Below are 19,344 nucleotides of genomic sequence, written 5' to 3' on the forward strand. Positions count from 1 at the left end.
AGAGAATGAACAGAACAGGTAATCACCAAGTGATCCATCCCCTGTCGCCCATTCCCAGCTTCTGGCAAACAGAAGCTAGGGACACCATCCATGCCCATCTTGGCTAATAGCCATCGATGGACCTATCCTCCATGAACTATTTTGCCCGCACTGCTCCCCTTGAAAGTCTGTTCCAGAACTGGACTCCTCTGATGGTTAGAAACCTTCATCTAATTTCAAAACTAAACTTGTTGATGGCCAGTTTATATCCATTTGTTCTTGTGTCAACATTGGCGGTTAACTTAAATAACTCCTCTCCCTCCGTGGTATTTATCCCTCTCTCGTATTTATAGAGAGAGAGCATATCTCCTCTCAGCCTTATTTTGGTTGGGCTAAACAAGCCAAGCTCTTTGAGTCTCCTCTTATAAGATAGGTTTTCCATTCCTCTGATCGTCCTAGTAGCCCTTCTCTGTACCTGTTCCAATTTGAATTAATCTTTCTTAAACATGGGAGACCAGAACTGCACACAGTGTTCCAGATGAGGTCTCACCAGTGCCTTGTATGATGGTAATAACACTTCCCTATCTCACCTGGAAATACCCCATCTGTTGCATCCTAGGACTGCCTTAGTCTTTTTCACGGCTGCATCACATTGGCGGCTCGCAGTCATCCTGTGATCCAACAGTACACCCAGGTGATGGTCTTTCTTCTCCACTGTTGCTTCCAACTGATAAGTCTCCAGCTTATAGCAAAAATTCTTATTGTTAATCTCTAAGTTTACACTTTGCACTATTAAATTTCATCCCTGCGACCAATGCTCAAATCAAAGGATACACCAAAACAGTGGCAGGGGGAGGCCTGGGTTTTTCAACGCCTCGGGCAATACCAAAAAGAAAAATATCTGACTGCATTGAATGTCTGCTATTTTACAACCCATGGTGGAGGGGTTTGCTACACAATTGACCCAACACTTTATAAGACAAGGACAGATTGCTGCAGCAGAAGAGTAATAATGCTAGATTTTTACTCCATTGCCTTCACACGTCATTCTTTTTTCTGGTGCAGCCATAAAGGAGGCATTCCCTCACTACTGTGTAAAACTCTGGAATTTTGTTGGCTGATCATCCTGTGGGCATCAGTGTCGGTATTCTGCCGTGTTACGAATTGTGATGGGGAGGCTTCCAGTTTCCCGAGGTGTTGAAATACCCTGGAATTTGACAGATTTTTTTTAAAAGCTTAAGAGAAATGATAGAGAATTGTGTAATTAGCTAATGGTTGCATTGCTCCTCACATTTCCCTGTGTGTTTGACTGACATGCAGCTTTTAATACCAAGATAAATTGCATGTTGTTTCACTTATTGCTGCTGTCTGAAACCGTGTTACAACAATACACTTTGACAAGAGTTGTCAGGCGGTCAAAGGGGAGATCTAATGCAAATGTGTAGCACCGGCAATTACCAGGAACAATTCTGATCATGGCAATTGGGAGAGTGGGCTTTTTTATTCTTTGTTTTCCAAAACCAACATTGTCAATTTCTCTTTTTTTGTCTTCATGTTGAAAAGTGACAATAAATAATTGGAGAAAATTAGCATTTGAGTGGCCTGGAATTCTATATGGTATATAGCCGAACCTCACACATTCTATTTCAGTACAAGGAAGTGTTGCCACCTAGTTTAAAGGAAACAGAGAATGATTGTGCAAAAAAAAGTATATACCTATAAACAGGATAAAACTTATTTTTAAGACTCAGTGTTTTATTCACGTTACAAAATCCTACACAGTGCAAAATCGCAGTGTATGATCCTTTACATGATAGTTGCTGAAGAACGGGACAATGTGCATTCTGTGTTGATTACTGCAGAACTTTTAAGCACCAATAACCTGACTCAATCCTTGTGAAAGTCAGTAGAAAGAATAACTATGTTAATGGATTTTGGATCAGGCCTCAAATTAGGCCTATCCCTTTTAGTAAGAAATCAGTGATCATCCCATGTGCAAGCAGGAGTTTATTTTTTTCTGATTTTGACCTTCTATTAAAGGAAAGGTAGAAAAATGGAAAGAATCCCATTGACTTTGTTGGGCTTAGCCTGCTAAAGCACAGGCCTCTACCATCTGAGTTCATCTATGCATCCGATGAAGTGAGCTGTAGCTCACGAAAGCTTATGCTCAAATAAATTGGTTAGTCTCTAAGGTGCCACAAGTCCTCCTTTTCTTTTTGCGAATACAGACTAACATGGCTGCTACTCTGAAACCTATCATCTGAGTTCAGTCCCTGCTGCTAAGCTCTGGTTGGAGCCATTACACCAGCGTTTGGAAAACTATGCCTAGGAACCCTTACAGCTGTAAATATTTCAGTGTTATAATTTGCAGTAGATGCATTAACAGTGATTAGAAAAAAGGCCAAGCACCTTAAAAGGCAAAAAATACAAAGCAGAAACAACATATGTCCCTGTGGAGGTCTAGTCTGGAGTAATTTTGCTGATGAAATTTGAGCCTGAGAAGCCTCGGGCCATGTCTTTTTCCCGTTTTTAATCTCTGAAACAGCTTGTAGCACAAAGTGATTGAGAAGGACAATTGCCATTCCACTTTTGGACAAAAATGATCCCATTCCATTTTTTTCCTGCAGCTTCTTGATGGAGATGATAACGATTGAGTTTCGTCATGAAACCTTTCCAGATGCAGCCATATATCCTCCATTAAAAATCACACCAAAAAATAGGGAGGGTTGGGTAGCAATCCAGGTTCCTGGGACATAGATGCCATCGCTCAGTCACACGTTACGCATGCAACTCGTTCAGCGATCAAGAAGGATGGAATGATCGGATGTAAACTGTTTAGATGATTATATGATAAACAGTGCTTGGGATTAGTGATGACAGATTTATTGTCAGCATCTGAATAGCATGATATGCAGGCACTAATGGCTTTCCCTTATTCAGCAAAAGAGGGTTTGTAGTCCCTTTTCATTGGGATGTCATTCTGAAACATGGGAGATAAGGGTAAAGAATAGATGGGGGGCTTATTGGAAATAGTGATTCTTTTCTGCTTTCCCAATGGGACATTTAATCCAACAATGGTATAAGATTATTGATAATAATAATGCTTTGAATGTGTATCACTTTCCATATCCAAAGTGCTGGACAAACATCAATCCAATGTATCTTCTATACAGCTGAACCTCTATAGAGTGAGCTTGGGTATACAGTAATTGAAGTCCTCAGCTGTCTCAATGCATTGCAATGTGCGGATGGCAAGTCCACTTACAAGGCCCAATGCTGCTTATTGCCCCCATCTGAAATAATGGAAATTTTGTTACTGGCTTTACTGAAAGCAGGATCTGAGCTATAGAGTTGGCATCAGATCAGATCACCAGAACTTCTGAGTTACAGAACTCCTCCTGATCTTTAACCTTTCATCTCAAAGATACCAAAATCCTCTTTTGTTGGGTTATTCCCCTAAAGCAGTTTAGCCCTTTTGATTATGCTCCTCAATACACTCGGACTGCAGTAATGCTATGAAGAAAGTAGTAGGCTTAAATATTGTACAGAGGTTTCCATTAATCAGAGAAATTGTAACATGATCCCCATGCTGCCTCCCAAGAACACATGCCATGAACCACATTCTCATGAAATCAGAAAGCGGCAGGAATTGGGTGCAGGGGCATAGATAGAGAAAACTACCTGCACCATTTGTTTTTGAAGAAGCTATTGAGGCACTTGTCAGTACTAAGGAAAAATCCACCCACAAGATTCTGAGAGAATTCTGTGTCTGAAAGGCATTGTTTGGATAATTAGCTTTGCTTGAGAGCGGAAATGGGTTGGTTGTTTCACGAATGCATTGCCTTGGTGACAGCTCTGCTTGAGCCTGGAAGGAAGAGAGACTTGCTAAATCCCCATTGTATCTCTGCTGTTATGCACAGCTAGGATTTGCCTCTCCAACTTTCACTGTAGTGAAAACTGGACTTTGATACTGTTTATTCATGCCTCTATTCTTTGTGGTAATTAAATGACTCCTGCTTGTTCCGTAAGAAACTTTGCTGTTCATCCCACATGAGGATTTAGAAAACAGTGGGATGGATTATGATCCAACCTCTTTGCACTGCTCTGATGGCACAAAGGGGCTAGAAAGCAACCGGAGTTCTGCAGCTGGGGAGTTCCCAAGGGTTGGGGAGTCACCAGTCGACAAAAAGCTGGTGTAGCCACAGCTGCAATATAGGAAGCAAGTCCGAATGCTGTCATAGGCTTCACAGGTTTCAGAGTAGCAGCCGTGTTAGTCTGTATCCGCAAAAAAAACCAACAGGAGGACTTGTGGCACCTTAGAGACTAACAAATTTATTAGAGCATAAGCTTTCATGGGCTACAGCCCACTTCATCGGATGCATTGAATGGAACATATAGTAAGAAGATATATATATACATACAGAGAAGGTGGAATTTGCCATACAAACTGTAAGAGTCTAATTAATTAAGATGAGCTATTATCAGCAGGAAAGAAAAAAACACTTTTGTAGTGATAATCAAGATGGCCCATTTAGACAGTTGACAAGAAGGTGTGAGGATACTTAACATGGGGAAATAGATTCAACATGTGTAATGAGCCAGCCACTCCCAGTCTCTATTCAAGCCCAAGTTAATGGTATCTAGTTTGCATATTAATTGAAGCTCAGCAGTTTCTCGTTGGAGTCTGTTTTTGAAGCTTTTCTGTTGCAGAATTGCCACCCTAAAGACTTTTACTGAGTGGCCAGAGAGGTTGAAGTGTTCTCCTACCAGTTTTTGAGTGTTATGATTCCTGATATCAGATTTGTGTCCTTTTATTCTTTTGCGTAGAGACTGTCTGGTTTGGCCAATGTACATGGCAGAGGGGCATTGCTGGCACATGATGGCATATATCACATTGGTAGATGTGCAGGTGAACGAGCCCCTGATGGCGTGGCTAATGTGATTAGGTCCTATGATGGTGTCACTTGAATAAAGATAATAGCTCATCTTAATTAATTAGCCTCTTACAGTTTGTATGGCAAATTCCACCTTCTTTGTATGTGTGTGTGTGTGTGTATATATATATATATGTTCTTACTATATGTTCCATTCAGTGTATCCGATGAAGTGGGCTGTAGCCCACAAAAGCTTATGCTCTAATAAATTTGTTAGTTTCTAAGGTGCCACAAGTACTCCTGTTTTGTTTTTTTATAGGCCTCATACAACCTTAACTACATTACAGTATCCATACAGTGGCCATGTAGTTCCTTTCAGGTGAGTTATGAACAGTTGAGATGACTGGGTTACTACTACTTGCTTCCCCCATTGAATGTGAGAGCACTGCTTTACTGGCATCTGCTGTATCCTTAATCCTATGACAGGGAGGAAGGATGGTACAGTGATTAGGATACTACCCTCGAACTTGGAAGACTCAGGTTTAGTTCCTTGCTCTGCCACAGACTTCGTGTATTCATGGGCAAGTCACTTAGGGCTGGATCCTTAAAGGTATTTAGGTGCCCAGTGAAATCTTCAAAAGCATCTAGGCACCTAAAACTCATTGATTTAAGATTGCTTGTCACTGTTATTTGGGTGCAGGGGGGAGAAATAAAAGTGGAGTGTGTTTATAATACACTGAGAACCCTCCTGTCCTGGGCCTTCTTTCAAAGTGCGGATTGTGGAGGTGGTTTTTGGGTTGTGGACATCAGAAACTCATTTCACACAGGTTTCAGAGTAACAGCCATGTTAGTCTGTATTCGCAAAAAGAAAAGGAGTACTTGTGGCACCTTAAGAGACTAACCAATTTATTTGAGCATAAGCTTTCGTGAAGCTGTAGCTCACGAAAGCTTATGCTCAAATAAATTGGTTAGTCTCTAAGGTGCCACAAGTACTCCTTTTCATTTCACACAGACCACAGAATAATTCAGCCAACCAGTTGGAACCAAGATTAGACAGGGCAATGTGTAGGTGAATGACTAGAACTGTCTTGTCTCCATCTCCTGATACTACTATTTTCAATGTGTGCCATTATAGTTATGAAATGGAATTGAGGGCCAGAGTCTCTGCTCAGTTACACCAGCATAAATTCAGATTTCATTGGAGTTAGTCCAGCTATCCACTGATATAAATGAGATCTGAATCTGGCCCTTAAACTGTATAAGAGACACTGAAAGGATGGATGGGGTTTCTGGTTGGTAGCTGTATCCTCACCAGCAGAGATAACTAGTATCAGGTAATGTGTAATAAAGTCTCCTTGCATTGAGCCCCTGGGTGATTATATTTCACTGGGGTTACTCCACTGTGGATTACAGATATGGAGGTTTGATTAATAGAAGTAAACTACTCATTCTGAAAAAGCCTCACTAGTGCAGGATATTTCCCTGAGCAGATGGTCATATGAGCTGGTTTCTCATGAAATATTTATCTGTGAAGTCTTCAGGGATCATTGGAGTGGCTGCGAGAAGGTTATTTAACACGGCAGTATGCATGGAGTCTCAGAGATTTGATTTATTATATTCAGGTTGTCTTTTGCCATCATGCCTAATGCCATTTGGACGGCAGAAAAATTACTCTGATGTCCACCATCTCACATCAACTACGTATTGGTTCCAAACAACTGTATGATACTGGAATATAAGAATGTAGAGGGATGGAAGAGTGTCACCAAGTGGCTAGCTTATTTAAATCTATGCTTCCTTTTGTGTTCTCTTATCCATTGTACCCTGCAATTCCTATGCTACCCCACAGATCGTTGTGCCCCTCAATCTGTGATACCACAGTGACAGGAATCCTGGAAATATCTAACCTGGAGATCTTGGGCCTGGTTCTCAGTTACACTAAGATCCCTTTATGCAACTATGGCAGCATAAAGGGGGCAGAAATGGCCTTGTGAGAATACTGCCTGTGCAAAGGGCTTCCCCAGCCAAAGGGCTCTGTGCTGTTCTTGCTCCCAGCTCCTGGCATAGGGTGAGGGCAAATATACACAGGTGTGGCCAGAGTACATCCCAGTTATTTGGTTTCCCAGAGTCAGTGGCAGCTGTAGGAAGCCAAGCGTTAGTGAAAGTACTCTAAGGTTGCTCTCACTTGCCCCAGTGGCTGAGTAGGCCCCAGAATATGGGGAGCAAAAAGGTAGCTTAAAGTCACCTTCCCTCCTCAGTCCCTGCTCAAAGCACAGGAACAGAATGTGACAGCTCTTGGGCTACCCAGGACTGTGAGCCACCTTGTTACCCCATTCATCCAGCAAGAGGGAGTTTTTCTAGTGGTAACTGGGTGTCAGCTCCCTGATACCACCAGCCCTTCAAGCACTCTCCTCTGGACTACACCTGCTCTAACTTTGCCTGGCAGTTTAATAATAGATGCACCCAGGCTCTGAGTCCCTCTGAATTGTTCCCCGGTGATATCCAGCCCCTGACATTGGCTACTCACAGGAATTCCAGATCTTTTGCCCCCAAAGGAACTGTGTACCCAGTTTTACCTGAAGCCAGCACTTCTGTAAGACACACAGAACTTATGGGCATTTATAATAAAACCAAAGTAGGGTTAATTAAGAAAGAATAAAAATTTAACTGGAAATGAGAGAGAGTGGTGGAAACAAATGGCCACAACACAAAACAAACACATAAAATATGAACCTGGTTCTCTACTTATCAAGAGTTATTGTCCAATGAATTAGATTTTTTCCCTCAAAGTTCAGTCTGTTGCAGAGTTGGCTGGAGTCAGGATCTCAAGAATCCCCACTCCACGAAGGTTTTCCTCAGTGAATGGATGCAGAGTGCTTCTTTCTCCTCTGTGCTATACTGAAAACAGCCTTTGGTGTCTATTCACATATAGGACAAACACCTGTCTTGTTATATGTTTCAGAGTAGCAGCCGTGTTGGTCTGTATTCGCAAAAAGAAGAGGAGTACTTGTGGCACCTTAGAGACTAACCAATTTATTTGTCTTGTTATAAAGTGTCTTTTTTTATCTTTAAGTAGTTCTGATTGTTTGTCATTGCCTCTGATGGTTTCCTGTGGAAAGTCGTTGTATTACACAAGGCTAAACAATTGAGCCTTGCTGGCATCACCAGCCAAACAGGGCAGGGTGACAACTCCCCTTTGCCCTAATGGGCCATCACTGAGACATATTATCTCCTGATGACTAATTTCTACTCCCAATCCATAAAGCAAACTTTCAGTTGTATCTGATGAAGTGAGCTGTAGCTCACGAAAGCTCATGCTCAAATAAATTGGTTAGTCTCTAAGGTGCTACAAGTACTCCTTTTCTTTTTGCGAATACAGACTAACACGGCTGTTACTCTGAAACCAGTATAAATACATTATTCTGTAAATATCACCTGCACATATGTCTCTCAGTGATTATGAATTGTGACAAGTTATGAGCTTTCTGTAGTTACCTTACATGTTACTTTTTAGGGATGAATATCCTACACGGCATGTGTGTTGTAGTGAGTTTCTCATGTATGAGATGAGAGATGTTTGCAAAGAGCAGGAGACTGTTTACCAAGGGGTCTCTGTGTCACACAGAGTAACTGAAAATCGGGCCCCCTTGTTACTTATCTGATTAAGATAAATTAATCAGATTTATTTTTGCTTTGTAAAAAAATGGGTAAAATTGGCCTTTTTATGTACCTAAAGGAAAATAATTCATTCTTTCTTAGATCTTAAATATTTTGAAGGTGTCTGTCACTAATTAATCTCTCTCTCCCTTGGATAAAGGTCTGAAAACTGGAGTCTCAGACCAGAAGATGAACTGAATTGCAAAGATAGAGTGATGAGTGATATTGCAAAGATAGAGTGAGTGTAACTCCCAGCTTTGCTCTGTTTTAACACTTTTTTTTTCCTTCCCTCAGGCTATGAAAGTCCTCTCCAAAAAGAAGCTACTGAAACAGTATGGATTTCCACGTAGGTGTCATGCTTTTAAAGGGTACAGACAAACCCTGCAGGCCTTACCAGCTATCCTCTCTCAGGCAAAATTTCCAGTGACTTCACTGGAATTTTGCCTGAGTAAGGCATACAGATTTCAAAGCTGCTTGGGTGGTTTGTGAGGATAGGCATACTGGATCATCTATAATAAGGACAGACACAAGCTATCATCCAAAACACAATTCCCCACCTCACTGCTCCTTTGTGCCCTCTGTCCCCAGACCGTCTTGCTCCCTGATGGTAAAACACTGGCCTCTATGCTTGTGTCTGTCCTTATTATAGATGGCATATAGAAGCCCCTTTTCTTGTTGTGCCTCTACTGTATCTTTCAGCAGATTATCTGAATACGCTTTCAGGCACAACTCTTTTGCGTGCACAAAAACAAGACACTATACTCAACCTGTAAGGAGAAGCCATTTTGAATTTGTGATGTGATCCAGAGCCACCCCTGCTTGTTTCCCAGCCATCAGGAAGTTAACTCTCCTTCTTGAGTGTCCCTCAGTGGTCCAGCACAGAATGTGGAGGTGGAGACTAAAGGCTCAGAAAGGTTCTCAAAGAGTGTGCAAGTCACCTAGGGCTAGATTTTCAAAAGCACGTGGCACCCAACGTGCTGAGCGCTTTTGAAAACCTGGCCCTGACTGTGGACACTGAGCCCTTCTGAAAATTCTAGCCTTGGGACCAGATTGTCAAGTGTTCAGTATCCATAGTTGGAGCCAGATTTTCACTAGATCTCAACACCTGTCAGTTCCGATTGTGACACCGATGGCCAGATTTTCACACAGTGTGCTGAGCACTTTTGAAACTCTGGCCTTGTGAATGGAAAAGGGTTCTGCACACTGGCCTGGGTTGTAACCCACATTGGGTTTATCTGTTTTTCTAGTTTGTTTTTCTTGCTGTAATTCAGGCAACCTAAAATCTAAGAATCAAACCTTGAGGAGAAAAACTTGCTGACTAGCGGCTTGTCCTTTCCCTGCTGGTCCATTCCACTAGCTCAAGTAGTTTCTTATAATGAGACCTTTTGCCTAACACATCAATACAAGCAGTATACTGCCTGGCTTGTCTTCTTGTTCTGGAAACTTAGGCTTTTATTCATTCCTTCATGTGAAATGACATGTTTTAAATTTAATCTTTTGAAAACGTTGGGCTTGATCCTACTATCTGCTAAGCACTCTCAATTCCTTCTATGATCAGGCTCATTGCAAAGTGCCATGTACCCTTGTGAAATTTGGTCATCAAGAACCACATTTTCCTTTTGAGTAATTTGGCAGTTTCTCTTGGAATAATTCATTCAAACTAGTGAGAGGCCTAATGATTGCATCTTAAAGCTCTTTTATTGGTGGATGGCTTCACTTGCCAGGTCTTTGTAATTGTTTTGGAAATAGAACAGGACATGGAAATTGGAACTTTCTGTAACAATAGAAAAACCAGACTATCATGAGCATTGCCTTCTGCCTAACTACTTATCTGCATCATAGCTTGTGGTATGATTTTTTTCGATGGGATCGTGATTATAATAGAATAATGCATTTATCCTGAACGATCCTAAACCTATTTACAAATGAGAGAGAGTGCAGCTGACTCTGGGGTGGAAAGCATCAACTAAGTATCACAGTAGTTGGGGGCAGATAAATTGTGGCAAATCCCTCTATGAAAACATCCCATCGTCTCCTTAATGTTCATGAAGAATTTTAGTTTTAAGGCTTCACCTGCACACAGTGAAGCACACAGAGCTCAGTTCATCTGCCTTAGAAAGATAATGGGATGACTTGACCCAGCCAAGCTTGGGACCTGCTGGATGTCCTTTCAGAGCAGAATGTAGGAACGTTGATGGGGCAGTGCCGATGCCCATGATACCTGTTCTGTGGCTGACTGATTTCCAATCCCCAGAACAGTCAATCTGACTCTTTTCACTGGCACTAAATTTCAAGTTGACTTTATACGAGAAAATAAAAGTCAGGCATTGACTCATGCGGAGAACGTTCAGTAGGTCAGTGTGTCATCTCTGTGAGGTCATTCAACCCCTGCGCTCTTACATCTGTGTCTGGCTGGTCATATATTTTTAGGTCCTGCACCCATTCAAAGCCCCCATGTTATACAGCCATTCACTGTGATGTTTCATGTGCTGCCAAGCAGGGGTAAAGCCCAGTTTTTGTTGTTGCTGTTGCAGGTCGACCTCCCCCTAGAGGATCCAGAGCAACTTCTGACGGGCAGCCAAAATCAGTGGCACCACTGGATAGAGTTTATCAAGAAATAGCCATCTTAAAGAAACTGGATCATGTCAACATTGTGAAGCTAATTGAGGTGTGTATGCCAAAGCGGGTTGGGAGGGAAGGGGTGCTATTATTCAGGTCAGACTGTGCAGATGGCTACATTAAAGTTTGGTTTTTTTAAGGGATCAGGAAGCAAAATCCCCTAGACGGCTTTGAAAATGGCAACCTATGTTTATAAATTAAGGACCTGATTCTGGCCACACTCCACACAATGGGGCTGTGTATGTGGAGGGCTTGCTTGATCAAGGTCAAAGTTGATAAATAGAAGCTCCTTAAGCAACTGTGTGTTTTAGGGCGAGAGAAAGAAAAGGTAAGCCTTGCCTACACACAAACTTGCACTGGTTTAATGAAACTAGTGCAGGCTCCTGTGTAGTCATTCTTTTATTCAGTCTAAGACTAGCTTACTTTGGTTTAGCTTAAACCTGTGCCTAATCAACATAAGCTATCCAAAATAGACCTAGTTTAAACCAAAATTAGTGTCATCTCAGCCTTTTGTTCTGGTTTAACTACATCAGTTTAACTGATGGACTGATGGATGCTGTATGTAGACAAGCCCTATGCGTGTGTGTGGCAGGGGGCCGGGGGAGAGAGAGAGTGCCTATGTGGTGATGGACCTTAGTGCCCTGTTAATCAATATTTGTCTGACATGGGCAAATAGCATCTTCATTTGTATGTACTGTCTCTAGTAGGCATAAGAGTGCATGGAATTTGTTTTCTTTAGTTCCCCAGATTTTCCAGAATAAACTAAAGAAAATTTCTCTCTATCCTTCAAAAACCTCCTCAGTGCAGTGAGTTTCTAACTGCTAGCAGTTGCTCTGTAGCACTGGAGTCTTTGAATAGGATCTCTGACCCCATAACAACTCCTGTATGCCCATTCTGATCCTGGCAATGTGGTAAGAAGGGAAATATACCAGTGAATATCAGTGCCTATTCAGTGTAAAAGATGGGCATCCACAGAGATATTTGGGTTCAAGTCAAGGTTTGGCTGCAAAGTTTGGTGAACCCTGAATCCAGTGTGATGACACTTATGCAGGGCCACTGCTTAGCTCTGTTGGTGTCAAGACATTGCAGCACATGCCCAGTGAGACCTATTCTTGCCCCTCCAGTGGCCCCGCACTGCGTTTAGAGAAGTCTGGATGCAACTCCTTTCTGAGCTAGTAAATAATGTGCGTAGGTGGACAGACGAGATTGCGACAGGGTGATAGTCCCAGCTGCTGACAGTCCAGGAGGTCAGGGGACCCAAACTGAGAAACTTCCTAGTATGCTAGCATGATATCCTTTCCTTAGTCTGTAAGGCCAGCCTGATTTTTGCATGTAGGTTACATGGAGACAGATGCATAGCAGCCTTTCTTGCATACACTTTGTCTGATAATCAGGCTTATGTGACTGTATGTCATGCATGAGCAGGGCCCTTGGTGTGTACAGTGGTTGTTCTTAACATAGTTCAAGGGTGCAAGTCTTGTTATTTTAAGTCTAGTCTGCAGAGCATCAGAAAGAGGTCAGATTGCAATGTGCAGATCTGTAGCTAAATTTCCCAGGTTTAGGGATGCTTGAGTCTGTCCCTACTAAAAACTGGTAAGAAGTGTGTGCGCGTACGCGAATGCAAGATAAAGGCAGGGGAGATAGATGTATATTTAAAGTCACGAATCGCATATTACTCCATTAAATTTCAAATCCAGGTGCCCTGCGAGTTTAACACCCTCCAGCACAATATGAAATATGGGTAATTATAGAGTATTATTGGATTAAAGATGTCTCCCTCTCTGTTTCCCTTCCCTTGCCTCTGTGATATCCATTTTAGGTACTGGATGATTCTGCAGAGGACAATCTGTACATGGGTATGTACCTCCCTGTATGTTAATAGAGCCATACTTGCTTATTCTCACTGAGGCGTTTAATGTACATTTCTAGGAGAGATCATAACTAGGAGACTTACACAGACCACAGCAGATAGAGTTGGTACCTATGAAACGTTAAAGTCTTCTAAGGGGTCAGGTTCAGGAGGCCTTGCATCTTAGGAGAGCTGCACAGAGCAAGAGCGGCTGCATCCACTGACACTGAACGGGTATCGTTTGTGCTTCCCGCACACACTCACCCTGGCTCTAATTCATCCAGCCAGAGTAGAAGGGTGGGAGAAGTGGATGGCACCTCTTCTCTCTGGGGAGTCTAGTGTGACGTGCAAAGACTGAAATCATGTCTACCTCATGCATGCGCACAAGGAGTGGGGGGAATTCCCTTCTGTCCTGTCTCCCCTAACACTCCTGTGAAGAGTCAGCCACAGTATCTACAAGGATATGCCTCATGAAATAGTAAAGGAGGCTTTTGCAGCTGCCTGGAAAGGGGGATCTGCCTAGCTCTGAATCTATTAAAAAAGTGGGCGGGGTGGGGGTGGGGAAATGAAGCTGCTTTCCTTTGAAAGGCCAGTTTCCCTTTCAAGAGCAGATTCAGCCGAAGCCCACACTGTTGGTCGAGAGACATCAAAGATGTGGCAGTTGAGGTGAAAGCACAAGTATAGCAGGGAGCCCAGCTAGTGTGGCTTTTTGGAGGCCCAGTCTCCTGGGGCTCCTGGAGGGGCCTGTGTGTTAGATTCCTTTTGGTTGCACGAAAGTCAGTGCAATTCAAAAAGCAGCAGAGGAAAAAGATGTGCTGCTGGGTCACAGTCACGGTGATAGCAGTAATGATAGTGTCAACCCCTTACTCATACTGGAGAGCAGTTACTCACATGAGTAGACCCACTGAGTCTGAGCAGTGAATGGTCATCAGCGAATGGGTGAGCAAACTAAGGGCATAACCACCTGCATAACTATTTCCAGTGTCACCCTCTCTTTAACCCCTGGAATAGCTTATGTGAGCAGTAGCTCAGTAGTGTGATCAAAGGGTTCATAGACTGGGCCAGGAGTACTCGAGTGGGACAGTAAGGGACACTTCATTGGTACTAGTAGGTACATCTGAGAACATTGTGAAAAGCAATTTTTTCATGTGCCATTAAAACCAAGCCAAGGTGTAGCAGCACCCTGCAAGGTGTGCAAGCCTTACCGTTCCGTCTGCGTGTCTCAGTGATGCTGTCTGAAGATGTAGGTCTGATCCTGAGTGGGGCTGATTTTCATCCACACACTGCTTCCTTTGTAATGCTCAGGGAACTCAGAGCAGCTACTAGGCTGCTCTAACCTGGGACAAGGGCCTGCAGAGAATCAGGGAGCTGTAACCACCCCTCTCTGCTTTACAAAGAATAAGCTTGGCAAAGCTGAGAATCTGGCTGTGTATCTGTAATTCCTGTTGAAGTCAGAGGACGTGGTAAATGCTCAACATCTCTCGAGCTCAGGCTGTCTGACATTAGGCTTTCAGCTGCATGGTGTCACCATTGATAGCAATTCCCAGCAGGATGATTAGAAATCCCAGGCAGGCTTTCCTTCTAAAATGTACTGTAGACAATCAAGTACAAAAGAAAACAAGAGAAGGTGCAGGACAGAGTGAGCTACTGAGACTTAAGCACATTGGCTTGTTTATAGTTTAGTTTAGAAGTAGGATTTCTTGCATCCATGCACACCATGCAGAGCTTGGTGCTAAGAAAGCAGGGCTAAGAAAACTGAGAAGCTGAGATAGAAGAAATGGTAGAATTATGAAATGCTGCCAAAAGCAGCTTGTTCCTAAACCTGCAAAGAAAGACGAATTGGCCTTAGTATATTGCAGCATGTTATAGTTGCACCTTGAGCTGTTTGAATATCACTGCTGTATGGTAGCAAATAGGTGTTTGCTGTAAACAGATTTAAGAGTAACAGCCGTGTTAGTCTGTCTTTGCAAAAAGAAAAGGAGTACTTGTGACACCTTAGAGACTAACCAATTTATTTGAGCATGAGCATGAGCAGTTTCCACGGTATGCATCCGATGAAGTGAGCTGTAGCTCACGAAAGCTTATGCTCAAATAAATTGGTTAGTCTCTAAGGTGCCACAAGTACTCCTTTTCTTTTTGCTGTAAACAGAGCGGTCTCACTTTACAGATAAGAGTTTGCATTGGGATTTTGCTAGTGTTGCAGTATCTTGTTTAACTACTTGTGAGGGAAAGGTCTCCTTGGTTTTGGCAGATCACTCCCTAACGGTACGGGACCCTACTGCCTAGCTGAGCCTACACATCTGACACAAGGGTGTCTAATGGTGGAATAAGAAAAGGAGTACTTGGGGCACCTTAGAGACTAACAAATTTGTTAGTCTCTAAGGTGCCCCAAGTACTCCTTTTCTTTTTGTGGATATATATTAACATGTCTGCTACTCTGAAACCTGTAATGGTGGAATTGCATTGCTGGGGAACCCTATGCTATTATGGAGCAGTGATAGCCGCTTTGGACTTTAGGCTACAACCCAATTCCCAGCCTAAGCCCTGTTTTTGCTCAGCAGACCCCAGTGAGTTGGTGTTACACCTGTTTACACCTTCATATATTGAGGCAGAGAGAGATTTAAGTGACTGACCTAAGTTCACAGAGTGAGGTAGTGGCAGAGCCATAGATAGAACACAGGAGTCCTGCTCTAATCACTATAAAATTTTTTTAAAATTTTTAAATAACTTTATCAAGTTTCACACTGACATCTTAATTTTCTGATCTGAGGTATTGGGTAACTGAGCTCCATAGAGTGGCTAAAAAGGAATGTTTCCATCAGCTTGGGGAACGAAGGCAGAGTAGTCCTGTGGACTGGGACTCAGGAGACCTGGATTCTATTCCCAGCTCTGCTGCTAGGCTGCTGGGTGAGCTTTGGCAAGTCATGTCACGTTTCTGTGCCTCCTGGGCTACAGCATTGTGATGTTTGGGGGTTCAACTCAGACCAGTACTGGGTTGTGTTACTTGCCCTGCAACTCTGGGTGTCTTAAATGCTGTGCTGCTGTTGCTCACAGCCTGACACCAACAGCCCTCTGAGAAGAAGCAGGCCACACCCTGGTTTCTATCACCCAGTTACTTTTTGCAAAGTGATTCCAAAATGCTCCCAGTCCTGAATTTCCCCAAAACCATCTACCAATGTGACAATCTGCTGAGGTTTCCAGAATTGTGAGTTACTGTGTTACCTGTTTCAACCTCAGCAAGTGAGAGTTTTGCTACTCCTAAGCTGTATGATAGCTCCCTGACATACCAGCTTGTCAGCCTTGCCAGCAAACTTTGCCAGTCCAGACTTTGCCTAAAAGGTAATAGACAGTGAATCCCAGCTTCTGAATTCCTGGGATACATCTCCCTGCAGTGTCCAGCCCTCTCATTGAAACTGAGCAAAGTTGCTAAGTTCATTGCTTCTTTAAAGAGATAGTACATGGCAGCTCATTAATTTAACTGGGGTTTGACAAACACTCTTATTTCGGGTTTCAGAGTGGTAGCCGTGTTAGTCTGTAGCAGCAAAAACAACGAGGAGTCCTTGTGGCACTTTAGAGACTAACAAATTTATTTGGGCATAAATAAAAAGCTTATGCCCAAATAAATTTGTTAGTTTCTAAGGTGCCACAAGGACTCCTCGTTGTTTTTACTCTTATTTCAATCACAGCACTGAATTGTTTTTGTTGTTCTTCGAGATGTGTTGCACATATCCATTCCACAATCTACCCTCATTCCCCTCTCTATCGGAGCCTGTCCGGTAAGAAGGAACTGAGCAGGGTCGGGGCAGATCTGCCCTCTTATACCGGCATTTTGAGTGGCTCATGGCATCAGAGGGTGCTCAAGCCACCCTGACCGGAACCAGTGAGGAGAAAAAGTTCTCTGACCACTGTGCACAAGGCGCACACACCCCTACAGTGAAATGGACATGTGCAACACAGCTTGAAGAACAGCAGTTACAGAAAGGTAGGTTAACCGTTTTTTTAATTATTCCATATTTTTTTTATTTGTATTTTATTAATTGAACCTCCAAAGATTTGGTTTTATGAAAGAAAAACAAGTACCAGATGGTACCAGGCTGTGACCCATCTATCCCTCCCCCACAGAAGGACTATCTGCTTCACTGTTCACAGGGCTGCTAGTGTTCCTTCTTCTGCACAGGGGGACAGAGCCAAGGCCCCAGTGTGCCTTCCAGTGCATCTGCAGCAGAGGAAGTAATCTGCACTAGGAATAGGGCTGAGATAAGTGACTAGGGTGTGGACAGATGGGATGGGGAGGGAGCAGACTCCTGGATCCAACGCCCCCTCCCCCATATGCCATACAGCATAAGTGCACCACTGTTTGTGGGGAGGGGGAAGTAATCTATAAGGCTGGTACAGGTTATTCCCTGTCTCTCCTCCTCACCCATATCAGGGTGGGGAACTTGGATGCAGATTGGGACTCTGAGTCACAGGCTGGTTCCCAGGCTGTTTCTGGAGCAGTGCAAGAATGTGCTGCTGCTTACTCAGCAAAGCCACGCTTTCACCCATGATAAAAAGGAGAACACTCAGAGTTGTACAAACTAGAGCATGTTTCAAACTCATACAATTGCATCCATTTTATCTGATGATAGTTACGTAGCTATCCTGCCAATTTAATACGTTAATAGTGAGGATACACATTCATACCGTATCATGTTTTGCTATTGATAATATTACAGTGGTACAAGAACCAATGCTGTTATTCAAGAAGGGAAAATCAAATCAAGAGGGTCTGGAAGCCAAGAGAATGGAAGTAGGGTTAGTAAATTGGTATCTGTTGTCTCCCAGTTGGAGCTGGCCTGGGTAGTTATATTTGTCTCTGCTAAAGTAACAAGCTCTTTTAATTTTGCATCGCCTTGTAGCCTTGTTGGGTGGGATAAATTGATTAAGATTGTTCTGGGACAGTGTTCATTTTATAGGCAAATATGCTAGAAATGTGTGTCTGCACTAAATTGGATTCCTTCCCTCTTACCCATGGTTGCTTTTTTTTCCCCTTTTCTTTCAGTGTTTGACCTTCTGCGCAAGGGGTAAGTAGCCCGCAGGGGACTTTAGGGAATAGAATGTTTAGGTGTTCGCAGTTCTCATCAGATGGAGAGCCAGCTTCTGAATGCAGGAGGACTCATTCACTAACTCCCTGGGTGAAATGCAGAGGACGATGTGTAAGATGGTGCCAGTTGTACATCACTAAGTGGGTGTGAAGGAAACAGATTCTGATTGCAGTTACACCACTGTAAATGTGCAGATACTCTATAGATTTTGTAGTCACTGCAGATTTACACTGGCATAACTGCTTTCAGAATCTGGTGAAGGGAGTCTGACTTGGTGTAACTTACGTGTCAAGTGGCCAGAAGAAGTTTTTAGATAGTGTAAGTTAAAGTAACTTCCACCTTACAGCTTCTTCTGTCATGTCTATGTATAGGGTACATTTCCTTAGACTTCCTTTCACTCGTTTATTCACCAGTGTCTAACCTTATGCCAATCATATTGAATTCTCCTTCCCCCCAGTTATTTGAGACACAACATTTTGTAAATGCAGGAGCTTTTCCACCTCCACACATTACATTATCCATATCTTTGGGAGAGATACAGTTTACAGCAGATCCTGAAGCGCGTACAATCTTAATATGCAAGACATGTCCAGGATGGGAGAAGGGAAGTCTTACTAACCATGGTTTTGAATGCCCCTGCCTCAGCGAGAGATGAAGCAGTCAAGATCAGACAGAGAATCTCTATCACAATGAGCAACTGAACACAAGTCTGTATCGTAATCCAGTGCCTTAGCCACAAGACCATCCTGCCTTACGAGCTGCTTTGCTTTGTTTCTCCTGGGTCCCAACACTCACTTTCAGTTCTTTAGATTCTGATGTGGGCTCTGCTTTTCTTTTTGCTGGGTCCTCCAACATAAGAACGTCCAGACTGGGTCAGACCAATGGTCCATCTAGCCCGGTATCCTGTCTTCCGACAGTGGCCAATGCAAGTGAGAACCTCTGCATGCTGTAGCATAGATGCAGTCTGATGTGCATGTGATGCACAATTTTCAGTGTGACATGATAGTTGTTATTGCAGCAAACAATTGATGACCATCACAGAGTAAAATGAGATCATCCTTAGAATTTACTGCTCCAAATGAGGAGAGGTAATGGCGGAAAATGCCTTCCAGAGTACCAGCTGCCAGGTAGAAACATGGGCTGGAATCTTGGCTCAACCAAAAAAACCCAACGATGCAGGGTCGCGATACAGTTTTAAAATATCATAGCATATTCATGTGTCACTGCGCCATGTGGCAGAGTGGTGGTTATTAATGTTATCGTCCTGGTGGGGTGATGGTTT

The 19,344-nt window shown here is 43.0% G+C and overlaps 1 protein-coding gene across 1 annotated transcript in view; it reads left to right on the forward strand.

Moving 5' to 3' along the window:
* Positions 1–19,344, forward strand: part of CAMKK1 (calcium/calmodulin dependent protein kinase kinase 1) — a 116,545-nt gene that overhangs the window by 41,866 nt on the left and 55,335 nt on the right. The window contains exons 4-7 of the mRNA XM_077836549.1: positions 8,805–8,856; positions 11,045–11,178; positions 12,949–12,985; positions 18,020–18,041. Of these exons, the coding sequence (XP_077692675.1) occupies positions 8,805–8,856; positions 11,045–11,178; positions 12,949–12,985; positions 18,020–18,041 (245 nt within the window). The remainder of the gene's footprint in view (positions 1–8,804; positions 8,857–11,044; positions 11,179–12,948; positions 12,986–18,019; positions 18,042–19,344) is intronic.

This window comes from Eretmochelys imbricata, chromosome 17, assembly GCF_965152235.1.
Source record: "Eretmochelys imbricata isolate rEreImb1 chromosome 17, rEreImb1.hap1, whole genome shotgun sequence".
Taxonomy (NCBI): domain Eukaryota; kingdom Metazoa; phylum Chordata; order Testudines; family Cheloniidae; genus Eretmochelys; species Eretmochelys imbricata.